The sequence below is a fragment of the Aulonocara sp. 'chitande type north' Nkhata Bay genome, linkage group LG7 (genome assembly GCF_057382095.1).
Source record: "Aulonocara sp. 'chitande type north' Nkhata Bay isolate Kocher_YH1m ecotype deep benthic linkage group LG7, A_spYH_male_GT1.1, whole genome shotgun sequence".
Lineage (NCBI taxonomy): Eukaryota > Metazoa > Chordata > Actinopteri > Cichliformes > Cichlidae > Aulonocara > Aulonocara sp. 'chitande type north' Nkhata Bay.
The window spans coordinates 56,911,551-56,927,344 of record NC_141350.1 but is presented as its reverse complement, the minus strand read 5'-3'; the positions used below and the strand labels follow the sequence as shown (position 1 = coordinate 56,927,344).

The window sequence follows — 15,794 nt, the reverse complement described above, 5'->3', positions numbered from 1 at the left end:
CAGAGGGAATCATTGCAATTTCATTTGCAGAACACAACACACAGATACAAGATTAATACACATAAATATATATTGCATAAAGTTATTTTTATGTCAAGTATTACTACAGTTGTGATTCTATGGGAAGGAGAAATGGCTTTTTAGGTATAATCATCATCTGCATCAGTAAGCCAAGAGGATTGTTTTGATACAAAGATTAATAATAATGTTAATATGAGGAATGCTTCCAAACAGGGTTTTGCAGACATGTTGCACACATGTATTCTGACACATGCTATCAGACAGACAGAATAGTAGTAACCAATGGGTCATGGTCCAGCCTGTGTGCTGTATTTAAGCATTTAATACTACACGTGGGGGAAAAAATGTAAAAACAAACAAATAGTGCAGGAGAAATAAAGAAAAAGACAAGAAAAAGAAAACAAGAGATGGAGAAATAAAGAATTAAAGTAATAAGAAATGATAGAGTGGCGTAAAGCTAAGTAGGAAAGAAAAATGAAAGAAAAAGGGATCGGAATGAAAAATTAAAAATGGAGAGAAACATGGAAAAATCTGGAAGAAGGGTAAAGAGCAAAGTAAAAAGTGAAAAGAAATAAGGAAGTAGTAAAAAGAAACTGAAAAAGTAGGAAAAATGAATTTCTTGGTTAAGTTTGTGGGCCTATTTTAGGTCTATTCACTACAACACCTTGTGCTTTTATTTCCAGTGTTCTCTAACCTGGAACTCCTTTCTGGTGTAGCAGCTGATTCAAATTTGGCTCCTCTCGAGTAATAAAGTAGGCCACAGATGTTAAGCACTGTGTTTCAGTGTACATGGAATTTCACATTTGGACTACCTGGTTTTGCCACCTTTTTGGATCCATTCCAAGAGTTTATAAAAATTTCAGTGAAATCAAAGATACATTATTTGCTCTTTTCCTCTTGGAAAAATATTGCTGCCACCAAATTGTTCGGACTCTTATTCATTGCATTTAATGTACTAGCACCATGGCCCCTCAAGTAACGACAACCTATAACCACTATAAAGTAAAATCTTGTTTTTTTTGCTCATTAACACTGTAAGTCAAGATAAGATAAGGTTCACTTTTCTTTTTTTTGTCTGAGTTGTGCCTCTATTTTCTAATCTAAAGACAGGCAGTAGCAAGAAAAGACGCACAGTCCTGCACAATAAACGCTGCATGAAAGTCTTTTAATATTGCTCATATTCGCGTATGTTAATGTAACTATTTTGTTCATACAAAATAAGTTTTGTATTTTGATTGTGAGTAACATATGCCATGCACATTCCAGCTGCAACACTTGCTCTCTTTATGTGTTATTTAACAGTAATTGTACTAACGTGAGCTGTTTTGCAGATTAAGTAAGTGCTACTTAAATGTATAACTTCGCAGAACTTTCTACTGTGTGCATCTGCTCTAGACAAATAGAGATACAATGACAACTATTGGTAAATTAGTGGAAACAAAAGGCTCAACCAGAACCAAAGTTTAGTGTAAAAATGCCTCCATACAACAGATATGACATATAAAGACTTGCATGAAAAGGTGTAACCATCAAATTAGCACAGTTAAAAGTTTGTCACACATAACTCTACACATATATCACAGAAACCGCCTGTGCTGATGTGATTCTACAGCAAATAATCTACAGTACAAGCTACAGCATGAGTATGTCTGATTCTCTAAACACCTTTACATTTCTAAAGACTACTGTTAGGTTAAATGTTGATTGACTGCTGCGTTCATTTTGGATGAATTTAAAAACATCTACATTTTTTTCAGAGTATTTTAATGTCTTACATTTGAGCTTTAATCTCTCGACTGTAGGCAGGTGAAGCTGCAGAAATACTGTACTCAATAAAGTGCATCGAAATGGGTAACAGCATAGGAACAAAATGATAACAGCTGCTTTTTACAAACACTGTAAAGATGGCTCCCTTTTAGGCCAAGTTCCTCTAATGTGACCCTTAAGTTAGTGTTTGCACAGTAACAAGTAACAGCATCAAGAAAATACTTAAAGGGCGTTTCAGATACCTGTTTAGTAAACGACACACATCATTTTTCAGTCTTGTGTAAGTAATTACATGAGAATGAGATGATTTAGCGTTAAAGTGCATCATTTTTGCCAAAATCTGAGGAGCAGAGTAGTGTTCGGGACCACCACCTCATTCAGTTTTATAAAAACACAGCATTGCTCGTTTGTTCTGGATGCACAGTGGAAGGCTGACAGACGATCTTCAGTATGGAATCTGGTTTTGGTAGTACTGCAGCATGTCGTATGTCTTGCTCCTGTTAAAATGAAGTTAACAAATATTTATTAGAAGGAACAATGTTAAAGCAAAAAGGTGTTTCTATATTTTTATTATTAACTATGGGTGTGTTAATAAAGTTATTTAATATCCCAAAATGACACTATACAATATTTGACCAATTTTGGCAATGGGCTTATACATTTGTCTTCTGTAACAACTGCAGCACAAATTAAGTAATGCAAGTATTTTGTCACCTGCTACTGAGGAAACAGCTTTGGATGACTTTGATGATGAATGCTGCCGCTTCTTTTTCACTCATTTGTGGATTAAAACGTCCTCTGACAAAAAACAAAAGAAAAAAACAATCAATGTGAACACATTTTGGGTGGAAATAACAGTTTCACAGTCCAGTGGCACTGGAAGTGTGCCTTACATGCTGCACTCATTGTTTTGTTTTTTTTAACTCCAGGTGGCTGCGTTTTGTTTGTCTTCCTTTTTTGACACCTACAGAATAGCTGTCAAAACACATACAGGGAGTGCAGAATTATTAGGCAAATGAGTATTTTGTCCACATCATCCTCTTCATGCATGTTGTCTTACTCCAAGCTGTATAGGCTCGAAAGCCTACTACCAATTAAGCATATTAGGTAATGTGCATCTCTGTAATGAGAAGGGGTGTGGTCTAATGACATCGACAACCTATATCAGGTGTGCATAATTATTAGGCAACTTCCTTTCCTTTGGCAAAATGGGTCAAAAGAAGGACTTGACAGGCTCAGAAAAGTCAAAAATAGTGAGATATCTTGCAGAGGGATGCAGCAGTCTCAAAATTGCAAAGCTTCTGAAGCGTGATCATCGAACAATCAAGCGTTTCATTCAAAATAGTCAACAGGGTCGCAAGAAGCGTGTGGAAAAACCAAGGCGCAAAATAACTGCCCATGAACTGAGAAAAGTCAAGCGTGCAGCTGCCAAGATGCCACTTGCCACCATTTTGGCCATATTTCAGAGCTGCAACATCACTGGAGTGCCCAAAAGCACAAGGTGTGCAATACTCAGAGACATGGCCAAGGTAAGAAAGGCTGAAAGACGACCACCACTGAACAAGACACACAAGCTGAAACGTCAAGACTGGGCCAAGAAATATCTCGAGACTGGTTTTTCTAAGGTTTTATGGACTGATGAAATGAGAGTGAGTCTTGATGGGCCAGATGGATGGGCCCATGGCTGGATTGGTAAAGGGCAGAGAGCTCCAGTCCGACTCAGACGCCAGCAAGGTGGAGGTGGAGTACTGGTTTGGGCTGGTATCATCAAAGATGAGCTTGTGGGGCCTTTTCGGGTTGAGGATGGAGTCAAGCTCAACTCCCAGTCCTACTGCCAGTTTCTGGAAGACACCTTCTTCAAGCAGTGGTACAGGAAGAAGTCTGCATCCTTCAAGAAAAACTTGATTTTCATGCAGGACCAATGCTCCATCACACGCGTCCACGTACTCCACAGCGTGGCTGGCAAGAAAGGGTATAAAAGAAGAAAAACTAATGACATGGCCACCTTGTTCACCTGATCTGAACCCCATTGAGAACCTGTGGTCCATCATCAAATGTGAGATTTACAAGGAGGGAAAACAGTACACCTCTCTGAACAGTGTCTGGGAGGCTGTGGTTGCTGCTGCACGCAATGTTGATGGTGAACAGATCAAAACACTGACAGAATCCATGGATGGCAGGCTTTTGAGTGTCCTTGCAAAGAAAGGTGGCTATATTGGTCGCTGATTTGCTTTTGTTTTGTTTTTGAATGTCAGAAATGTATATTTGTGAATGTGGAGATGTTATATTGGTGTCACTGGTAAAAATAAATAATTGAAATGGGTATATATTTGTTTTTTGTTAAGTTGCCTAATAATTATGCACAGTAATAGTCACCTGCACACACAGATATCCCTCTAAAATAGCTAAAACTAAAAACAAACTAAAACTACTTCCAAAAACATTCAGCTTTGATATTAATGAGTTTTTTGGGTTCATTGAGAACATGGTTGTTGTTCAATAATAAAATTATTCCTCAAAAATACAACTTGCCTAATAATTCTGCACTCCCTGTATTACCAAATATTTATTTCTATACTAGTTTTTATAGTGCTCTAGTCTCAGATAAATTGGCAGGATTTTACTGCATGGGAGATTTTTGACATAATATTGACTACATACAATATAACTCACCACAGAAGCAAAAACACTCAGATGTCACACTGTTGAACTTACTTGAGAAGTTTTATGGTTTGTCCTCTGAAACATGGGAGTCCAGTGTCCAGCATAAGGGTCACTAGAGAAACTACTGCATCCATGTATGGGCTGTTTGACCAGAGAAAACAAAACATAAACTTACAATACCAACAACTTCTTCGCCACTACTTTCTTCACAGATGAATCCCATGTAGCACAAAAATTAATTGACAGAAACCTTTAAACAACCATGAAAGCCTTTTTGTTTTCTAAAAAAGTACGCGAGACACTTGTTTGTTTGTTTTTTCAGCTTCATACCGTACAGCCAGATATCCTCTGACACACATCTCCATGAACCATTTAAAAGGTGTGGCCTCCATCTTGCCTCCCATGATCATCACCATCTCATCTGTCAGCTTGATGTCTGGCTCCCAGCCCAGGTTACCTCCAGGAGAGCTCTCAAACATGAAGCCAAAATCTGCAAACAAAATATGCCAAACCTTCACCATTACTCTGTAAAATTGATGAAACTACTCTCTGGTGTGTACAATCTTGTTTTAAAACATTGTGCCCAGATTTGAGCAATAATCAATACAAGTTAATAATGATCATAATTACTGAAACAATAATAACTACTGTCCATCAAGTGTGGACATTCAAGAAGCTTACAGTTAAAAAAAAAATCATAAAATAATAATAGTTAAAAAAGGAAACATCCAGATCAAACCCATACACCCCACCTATGTGAATGAGGTGGCCCTTGCTGTCCAGCATGATGTTGCCATTGTGTCTGTCTTTGATTTGCAGCAGGAACAGCAAAAGGCTGTAAGCGGCCATACTGCGGATGAAGTTGTAACGAGCCTGCAGAAAGAACATACACGTGATAATGAGGTATAATTATGCCCATTTCCCACCACATTCAAAAATCTCTCAGATGACAGTTCAGTCCATGTTCCCCAAAGCATTCACACAAGGATCATGGATATGCCTTTTTCTTTTCATGTCAGGAACTCATTATTAATTTTATACACATCTTATCCATTCTCACAAGGAACATCATAAAGAGTGACAGGTGTCAGATTTTACTAGTGTTTCAGTACAGTTTTAGATAAGCAGGTTAAGTTCGTCTATTAAGAGAAGTGACTGTTAAGAAAGCTTCACAACAAAATTGTTTTTCAGTTAGGTCTTTTGTATGGCTGGTTACACTCAACTATAGCTTGATAAATAGTTAGTTTAGTTTGTCTCATAAGATGGCTCCTGTGTCACGCTAAGAGATAAGAGAGTCATATATCTCTGCTGTGACCACACAAACAATGTATGTGATTTCTCTCGCTTAAACCACAACGTTGTGTGTTGAAAACCGCTTTGTGCTACTATTGGTCCACACATGCTGGTCACTGTTACTGAACTGATGTTTAGGAGTCTTAGCAGACTAAGCTAGCAATATACACCTTGCTTAAAATGGCAGACAGCAAACCACCAACCACAACGTGTCCCTGTGATTACTAAATTTCAGATTAAGACACTCATGACACATGTCTGTAGCCATATGGCTATTCCACTTTTACTTTGAAAAGACTTTTTGGCAGGCTATCCTACTAGGCTAGCCTGTCATACTAGAACCATCTATGAATCCTTCTGAACTATTAATAAATCCTCATTATGAAATATGCAAAACTGATTTGAACAGTCCCATAATTTAAGCTCCATACCTTCTGGAAGGCGAGGGTGGATTCATCACCATACTGATTCCGGAAGTAATCATACATCCCAAAGTCAGTCTGTCTACCGAGCTGGTCCCTGGATTTACAATCTGGGATGCACTCAATCACACCACACTGAGAAAGAGAAGATGCGATGATGTGTGACGTTTATCAGAATATCCTCCATTATTATCCCAAATCAGCTACAGAAGCTTACAGGAAAAGTAACTTTGTGGCAGATGCACAAAATGTCAAGTCGACAATTTTCTCTGATGTACATTAGTTTGTAAAACATACATCATGTTTAGGGTCACTTTCCAACATGGTCTGTCTTTAGAATAACAACAACAACAACAACAAAACTGGATATGCTCATTTACAGTATTAAAAAAATAATGTGGAAGCTTACTGGCATTTGTTTTACATTTAAAGATGATATTTTATACAAAATTAATGTTTTCATTGTTTTAGAGTACAATTACAAAGTATGTAATATGACGATACCATTGTTTTTTCTTTCTGTGTATCTGAACACTGTACTGGTTTACAGTGATGTCAAACCAGGACAGGTACGCACAGCTGGAACAGAGCCAAGCTGGCAGTTGCTTTGCATTGTAGCATTATATTTATTTTTACTGAGTAACTAGAAGAGTTGTTCTAGCATGTTCCAGTTTGTCAAGATGCTGCTGACCTGCACAAACACTGAAACAATAGGGGGATGTAGATGTGTCAGAATGAATTTTACATAGTATTTTAAGCTGTAAATAAAATAAAACATTTTGGGGACAATGCAATTTGAATTAGAGCTACATAGAGCTGTATTCCATTCCTATAGTGTTCTATTTGGATTGTTTTATTATTTTTATAAATAAAATGATGAAAAATCTTTAAAAAAAAAACAAACATTAAATTTTTTATACTTAGTACTGAAGTAAAAAGGAGATGAAAGCAGAAGAGATAATAGAGAAAAGAACCATACCCCTGGTGCAGTAGCCACCACTCTGTAAGGGAAGACGAACAGATCCAGGCCGACCAGCTGGAAGATATTCTTAAAAAGCCCTATGATCTGCAGTGCAAGCATATCCTGGAGAAATGAGAAAAACACAAAGGGAAATTAGTCTGAGTATGAAGTATGAAGTGTCAGACATTGATCAGTCAAAGAAAAATGTTGTACCTGTCTGCAGTCATCTCCCACTTTGAAGATGGCTGCCTGCCAGCAAACCTTCTTTGACCCATCTGGATTCTCCTCTCCATCTTCCAGAGAGTCTGATGGGCAGCGGAGACCCTCCCTCTCTAGTTCACTCACTCCGCAGCGCTTCACCTTGAACTTGGCCAGATAGGGAGCCTTGGCAGCACTGCAAACACAGAAAACACACACAAACACACACTCCCATAAGTTACAGTCATACTTATCATTGAAACTACTCTATGAAACACAAATAAAGACCCAACATTACCTCTGCATAGGTGTTCCAGACTTATAATCAATGTCCAGTACTATGGCTTCAGGATTACTAGGCAGGTAACAACCTAGAAAACAGCAAGACAAGATACAAACATAAGACTCAAACTCTGAAAGGACAGAAGGGCCTGAAGCACAATGACTAATTCACAGCTTCTGCCTTTGCAAGCAGACTAACATTTCAGCACTGCTGTGTCTTTGTCAGAGTAAACAGAGCAGTGTTGTAACCTTAAATCTGTTTGCAAAATTAAAGGGTGTAAATTAAACACTTTAATCTGTCCCTTCAAAGCTTGCTCTCCTAAGAAGCACACTATACAGGCAGGAAGAAATGCCTGACCTTATAAGAATACACCTTTATTTTACAACACAAAGGGCTTATGCAATGTTTTAATATCACAACACAGGCATGTGTTTGTCTGTATGGACAAAAGGTATTATATATTGGCCAAGTGGTTGGAAACAAAACAAACTGATTCTGTGAAGTGAAGATATTTTATCAATATCATTTGACACAATGAAAGAACATTATGTCAGTCTTTAAGGGACAGTCTGTAAATAAATAGCTGCAGGATCCTTATTCAGACCCATACAATATGACTAAGAGCAAGCAAATATATTTATTCATCTTCATATTGATATTTTTTCTTTTTTTGTGCTCGGTACAAGCTCGGTACAGAGTTTTACGTTATAATGTATTATAATGAATGTAAAGTACTGGTGGATGCTCATAATAAACATGACCAAAGTCATTTTTTCTACTCTCTATATGATGTCATTTTGAGCACCCCACCCTGTTTATACAATGTGATGTTAAAATATTTAGATTAAAACTGTTTTCACAGAAGATTTAACTGAAGTTTACAGTTTACAGAGTCACCCATATTTACTCTCAGACAGTTCCTTACCTGGCTGCACTTTGATATCGGACAGAGCTTTGAGGCAAGCTCTCTTTCTCTCCTCGCCCTTTGGAACTGGCCTGGGGAAAAACGCAAGCAGCAAACACAGCAGAATTTAAACTTCTCTGTGGTTGTGGCACATACATGACCCTGACGAATAGCAGAATACTAGCTAACAGACTTACTTGATAATAGCAGAAACGTTGGTGATTTTGTTGAAGAAGTCAAACTCTCTCTGGTAGAAATCTTTGGCAGGACCTGACAGTGAACCTATGATCTCCTCAACCATCTGCTCCAACAGCTCCCCAATGTCAGCTATGCAGAAACATTCATTTTAATTTTAAGTTTTTCTATTCTACTTGAGAACGCTCTTTATACAGCGTGTCTTATTCACACACACACACACACACACACACACACACACACACACACACACACACACACACACACACACACACACACACACACTTTTTTCTATGTCTAAGCTCTCTCTCTATATATATATTTCACACAGATTCACATTTTGAGAAACACAGTAGGGGCAACTCATGTATCATGCCCAAGTATACTTTAATATGCAGACTAATATACATGGTTGATGTGGTTGATTTCGGAAGAGAGCACAAATAGCCTCCACTTTGCTTGGCTTGGTTTCATCTGAAGGGTGAATTACTCTTTAGTACGCTTAAATGTCTGATGTCAATAGGAGATCAACTATGGTTTCTCTTTAGTGCAGCAGGGAATGTGGTTGAAGACAATATCGCGAGAGCATTTCTCTGGTTTCCAGAAAGTCTATTGTACCAGCAAAAGTTGATCATACTGGTGGTGAATATTTTCACCACCAGTATCTGTCTATAATTTGAACTGATGAACTAGAGCTGGGGAGCGTGGGCTCTATTGCTGGTGCTTCACCACTTCATTTGTCTCATGGGTTGTGGCCTTACAGAACACATGACTGGACTTTTCAATAGTGGGCATGGTTTACAGTACTTATCAGAGGTGTGGACTCGAGTCACATGACTTGGACTCGAGTCAGACTCGAGTCATTAATTTTATGACTTTAGACTTGACTTGAAAAAATGTTCTAAGACTTGTGACTTGACTTGGACTTTTACACTGATGACCTGGGACTTGAATTGGACTTGAACCGGTTTACTTGAAAAGACTTGATATTTCACCCCAAATATATAATTTAACATACATATTATATAGAGATTGAAATGTGACGTCATTCAGGGGTAAAACCGCAAAGAATTCTGGGAACTCGTGGCAAGAGGTACTAGCGCACGCAGGCTTTCAATTGAAATCAGTCACACAGCGATAAAAAGAAACACAAAAATGGCAAGAAGCTGTTGTATTATTAACTGCAATAGCCGGTCGCATGACAGCCACGGGAAGCCGACGGGTAAAGAGATCGGTTGTTATCGGATTACGTCTTGAAGAGAAATTGTTCAAGCCATGTTTCCGAAGTAACAAACAGGCGACGGGTGGCCTGGATTGCAGCCATCCAAAGACCAAATATAACGTCCCAGAACCCTCCAGCTCACAGGTTAGTCTGCTCCAAGCATTTACACGAAGGTCAGTGTTTTTTAGTAGTTAATACGTCATTTTTCTTAACATAATTGGTGATATAGGTTACAAGCAAGTCTGGCGCTGAACAGAAATTGTTGCGCTATGCTCCTTTGTTTATTGTGCATAAATAGTGAATTGTCCTGACACAATATTGTGTTTCGCTTCTGTTATTATGGTACATTGACAAAAACATATACTTTTATTCACAGGGTAAAACAGGTTTTTGTATCACCAATTGCCCAGTGCGATTACAGCATACAATATTATTGTCACTGCTACATTTCTGTGATGCTACCAGAAATTATTTCCACTGCTAATTAATTACCATTGAACTCAAAGGTCCTATTAATAAACGGTTAACGAATGTGTATTTATGAAGACAATTTGTGAGACTGGTAAACTTATGATACGTACGATGGTCTTTACTTTCTACACGGTGCATTTCAAGGTCCTGTACCCATCCGGCGGTAAACTGTACCTGGGCTTGTTGCAGTGACCTGAAGTTACTAAACTTCATGAGTGTATGCACTCACTCCAAGAACCGTATGATTATAAATATGCATATAAATATGCTACGATGAGATAGCTGACTTCATCTAACTAGCAAATGTTGTCCAGGCTACGTTGGTGATGCAGTTTTTTTAATGTATATGATATTTTTGTCATGCGATTTTAAAGCCGGTCCTACAACCGCATCCAAGAATAACATGCAGCTTATCTCAGAACTCTCGGTGAAAATTATTCTAGGAGCTAAGTTTAATTGAGCTGCATTTTATAGAGGTGCAATTTCACAATTTGTGTATATTTTCTACGTTCACTATTTCGTCATGTGTTGAGAAAAACACAGATTTAAAAATTACATGGTCTAATATTTACATTTAGCATATAACTGCAACATTATTTTTTCGTTTTTTTTTTTAAAGACTCGAAAGGACTTGAAATTCAAAGTTTCAGACTTGTGACTTTACTCGGACTTTTACACCAGTGACTTGAGACTCGACTCTGACTTGCCTGACATTACTTGAGACTTGACTTGAGACTTGAGGATAAAGACTTGAGACTTACTTGAGACTTGCAAAACAATGACTTGGTCCCACCTCTGGTACTTATGTCGATAGACATAACTGGTAAGAACTGCAGAGCTGATCTTGAATAGTGCGGTAAAGAATTAACTTGGTAGCTTGGTCTAGTAGCTTTGGTGTAGAGCTCCTTAAATGTACTTTTAATAGGTGCGAACATTATTGTAGTTTGGTTCCCTATTTGGTAATGTCTTGGACATTATGGTTAGTGTGGCTTGTGATTCTAGTTCTTCAGATCTGGAGCAACCCTTTGATTTCTTCCCCCCCCCCCCGCTATTATGAGGTTTAAGAATTTTTCCTTATAAAACCTATTTGCAAGAACAGATTTGCAACCTGGGGGAGATACCACTTGCACTCTTCTATATGCCAGTTACACTATTAGAAATCTCCAGCTATATCTAGCATTTTTACTAGCGTTTTCTTTTGTCCTCTTTGAATTTGATCCAGGTTACTCATGTTGCTGGCTAGAGGAATTGGATTTGGTAAGGGTGTTGGTATCAGCTGGCTTGATGGATCAGCTGGCCATTTTATTAAATGGGATATGTTTTAATGTTGCGTTATTGTTAATAAATTATGATTTCTTTTAGATTAATTTCCAATGTCAAGGTGGAACACTGATTTTTTAAGAATGGGGGTGTAAAGCCCCTCTCACTCTCAAGAAATTCCTGGTCTGCTGTTACTGATGACTGGCATGTGAGGATCGTCAGCTAATGCAGCTCACCTCAGGCTATAAAAGTTGGCCCCGAAGAACTGTTAAGTCTGTCTCTTCCAATCCATCTTGCATCAATACATTGGTTATCTTTGTTTTTTTGGTTAGGTTATGTTGAATAGATTATCTTTTATTTAAGTAAACTTTTTGTGTGAACTCTTTCTTGGTTACCCACTTTCAGTCAATTCATGATAATAGAATATGTCACTTATTTCTTATTAAACTTATTCTGCCTTTACTTTTTTATGGTCACCTTTTATCTATTACTTATTTCTCAAAAAGCTTAAATTGGACTTAACTAGGTTAACTTTGTACGAGACAGATGAAGGAGCTTGAAGAGCTGAATAGAAACAGTTTCATGTTTTACTCTGAAAAAGTATTTTTACTGAGTGTGTTCATGTAGGTTTTAATATAACGGGAAGTTAGGGTGAAACTAAATGTTTTTCATTCTTTTCTTTCTTTGTTACTCAGACTAACTAACACAATTTGATAAGTCTCTACTCACGGTCCTTTTGGTGGCCCTCTTCATCCATAAAGATGTTGGTCTTCATGTTCCAGATGAACTGGTGGGCAAGAAGCTGAGACTTCTGGGCTGCCCACAGGATATATTCTCTCACGTAACCCATCTAAGCGAGATAGAGAGTAGACAAAGCTTATATTGGTATTATTATTATAGTTAATTATATATCTCTCCTTTGCCTTTAGCAAAAACACAAATATCTCTCTTTTTTTTGGAAGGGAATATGATGAACTTCTTGTAGAAGGAAAAAAAATCTCCCAAGTTATCACAAAGTAGAGCATGGAATTTTTCGTCATGAAATCAGCAAAGGTGGAATTGTTAATATTACCTTGTCATAACGCAGAGCCTGAACAATCTGAGGAATGTAGAATAAGATGGCATCCTAGGAAGAACAATGAAGAACTATTAAGAAAGATTTGTTTTTATGAAGTTGTATCCTCCATCTTGGTGCTGTGACAGTGTTAAAGGAGGAACAAAGTAAGTTCTCCTCTGAAGTTGCTGTCATACATGAACTCAGGTCAAGACACTGCCTCATGATTCTCTCTCATGTGGCCCATCGGAAGCTTGTTTTATGCCGGGAACACTATACCCTATACTGCCAAAAGTATTCACTCAAATAATTGAATTCAGGTGTTCCATGGCCAAAACAAGCACCTATGCATTCAGACGTCTTCTACAAACATTTGGGAAAGAATAGGTTGTTCTCCGGAGCTCACTTAAGTCCAGCGTTGTACCGTGATAGGATGCCACCTGTGCATTAAGTCCAGTTGTGAAATTTCCTCTCTACTAAATATTCCACCGTCAACCGCTTGTGGAAGTGATTGGGAATGACAACAATTCAGCTACAAATTGGTCAGCCACGTAAAATCACAGATTAGGGTCAGCAGATGGTGAGGCCCATAGCGCGGAGAAGTCGGCTTTCTGCTGAGTCAATCACTACAGACGTCCAAACTTCCCATGACTTTCAGATTAGCTCAAGAACAGTGCACAGAGAGATTGGGAGAATGCGAGCCAATGCAAAGAATGCCACGACTAGAATCTAGAGCAGTGAGGATGTGTTTTCTGGAGTGACGAATCATGCTTCTCTTTCTGGCAATATGATTGACGAGTCTGCCAAGAGAACAGTATCGGTATTTGTCTGATTGCACTGTGCCAAGTGTAAAGTTTGGTGGAAGCGGGATCATGGTCTGGGGTTGCTTTTCAGGAGCTGGGCTCAGCCCCTTAGTTAATATGAAAGGAACTGTTAATGCTTCAGCATACCAAGACATTGTGGACAATTTCATGCTCCCAATTTTGTGGAAACAGTTTGGGGATGACCCCTTCCTGTTCCAACATGACCACTGCAAAAAGCAAGGTCCAGAAAGACTTTTATGAGCAAATTTGATGTGGCAGAACTTGACTGGCCTGCACAGAGTCCTGACCTCAACCTGAACACCTTTGAGATGAATTAGAGCGGAGACTGTGAGCCAGGCCTTCTTGTCCAACATCAGTGTTTGACCTAACAAACGTGCTTCTGGAAGAATGGTCAAATATTCCCATAAACACACTGAAATCTTGTGGAAAGCCTTACCAAAAGAGATGAATTTGTTATAGCTGCAGAGGGCCAAAATCATATTAAAACCTATGGATTAAGAATGGGACATCACTAAAACTCCTATGAATGTGAAAGCAGACGAGCAAATACTTTTGGCAATATAGTGTAACCGATAATTACTAAGCAATTCTTGGTGCAAATCCACATTGCTTTGTACAGGAGAGCTGGCAGTTTAAAGAAGACATTTTAATGTCTAATCCTTTTAAAAAGTTCAGCACATTAATGAAAGCAGCTTGAGTCAATGCCATGCTGAGCCCAAAAAACCCAAAAACAAATCTTGACCTACTGGAGGAAAAGAGCGTAGCACTTTAACCCCATACTGAGCAGTAAGGGGATGAGGAGGGTACATGCTGCTGAAGTAGGACAGACCAGTGGGCGGGTCAGCCGGAGCCCAACACAAGATGTGGCTCAACTCAGGGGAGTCAGCATCAATAGTGTGCCATGTCACCAGGAACTAAAGAAGGATAAATATATAACATTCAGTCACATTAAACATATAAGATTTCCAAAATCAAGCTTTACAAGAACACCTGATCTCACCTTGACAGCCTCAGGCACATCACTGACTGCACCGGGGTCCAGTCTCACAAGTCTGGTCACTTCAGCAACAATGGCGTCATTCTTAAATCTGGAAAATAAGACATTTAAAATGAAAATCTACACTCTAGTACAAGAAGGATAGTCACACCTTTACATTAAGCACTGGTTTCTTCTTAGTCAGAATTTCGACTATTACAAGCAGCAGACCACAAGGAGGGATGTTGTGTCTTGACCTTTTTTAGTGGCAACATTGTTTTCAAAGCTTATTGTTATGTTTCGGTGTTGTCAGTTTTTTGTTTTTTTGCGTGACTGTCATGTATTTCCTGCTTTACTTTGAAAGTCTGTGTTATCTTAGTGTGTTCAGTTTACGTTTCCTTGTCTCGTCAGGTCTAATTTGCCCCAGCTGTGTTTCCCTCCTGTGGTCCATTCCCTGATTGCTCCTTCTATGTATTTAAGCCTTGTGTTTCAGTATGTCATGGTCGCGATCTCCCCCTGTGTTGTAAATAAATAGTTTGTTGTAAATAGCTGTAAATGGGTTTTGTCAATACTTTCGTTTTGAGACACTTCCGTTTTGGGAATTTGGTGGAGAGCCTTAGTGGTTTTTTTTGTCGTGTGTTTTTTCCTTATTTTTATTTTCCTGCGTTGCACGCCGGTTGCCTAGGCCGGGGTGTAACATTATGTAGGGTGAGTCAAGTGATAGGCTGTTAGGTTTAATGTATGTGTTGTAGGTTGCCATTTAAAAAGCTACATAATGCCATTTAGAAAGCTAGAATGCTTCTGTTTGCTATCTAGGTAACCTACGCATATGACTACGTGCATGACATTGATAAGGGGAACAAGCAGCCTTGAGAAGAACAGATTCTACCAACGACAATCTGGGAGAGCTGCACTCCCATCATATAACCACACACAATGTATAATCATGCTTGCACAGCACAATCACCCTTTGTAACCAGTTATAGTAATTTCTCATAGGTAATACAGCTTTATGAATATCCATGTGTGTAACCAATAAAAACAACCTGCAGGGGGAAAGCAAGTTGAAGTGGGTTGGAGACAACTGCTTCCCTCTCGCGAGTGAAAACTTGAGCTCTATGTGACCTGGTTCCTGAGTGAGTTTATCCAGCAGTATCAGGGGTAAAACTCTGACAAAGGCCTTTAAGATGATTTGATCTATCTTATGCACAAAATGGACAGTTGGCCCTGATGACTCAGAACAGTGCTCTCATGGATTTAGTTAATGGGAAATTAAATG

General features: G+C 38.6%; 1 protein-coding gene across 3 annotated transcripts in view; it reads right to left on the bottom strand.

Moving 5' to 3' along the window:
* Positions 1-1,445: 1,445 nt before the first annotated feature.
* pi4kaa (phosphatidylinositol 4-kinase, catalytic, alpha a) overlaps positions 1,446-15,794 on the bottom strand; it is a 41,584-nt gene continuing 27,235 nt past the window's right edge. For all 3 annotated transcript variants that reach the window (XM_086301541.1, XM_086301542.1, XM_086301543.1), the window contains 15 exons: positions 14,540-14,627; positions 14,286-14,453; positions 12,734-12,787; positions 12,391-12,511; positions 8,711-8,840; positions 8,535-8,605; positions 7,625-7,697; positions 7,342-7,522; positions 7,147-7,251; positions 6,177-6,302; positions 5,205-5,325; positions 4,783-4,942; positions 4,504-4,593; positions 2,503-2,586; positions 1,446-2,285 (listed from right to left, as the gene is read on the bottom strand). In XM_086301541.1, coding sequence (XP_086157667.1) covers positions 2,234-2,285; positions 2,503-2,586; positions 4,504-4,593; positions 4,783-4,942; positions 5,205-5,325; positions 6,177-6,302; positions 7,147-7,251; positions 7,342-7,522; positions 7,625-7,697; positions 8,535-8,605; positions 8,711-8,840; positions 12,391-12,511; positions 12,734-12,787; positions 14,286-14,453; positions 14,540-14,627 — 1,624 coding nt within the window. In that variant the 3' untranslated portion in view covers positions 1,446-2,233. The remainder of the gene's footprint in view (positions 2,286-2,502; positions 2,587-4,503; positions 4,594-4,782; positions 4,943-5,204; positions 5,326-6,176; positions 6,303-7,146; positions 7,252-7,341; positions 7,523-7,624; positions 7,698-8,534; positions 8,606-8,710; positions 8,841-12,390; positions 12,512-12,733; positions 12,788-14,285; positions 14,454-14,539; positions 14,628-15,794) is intronic.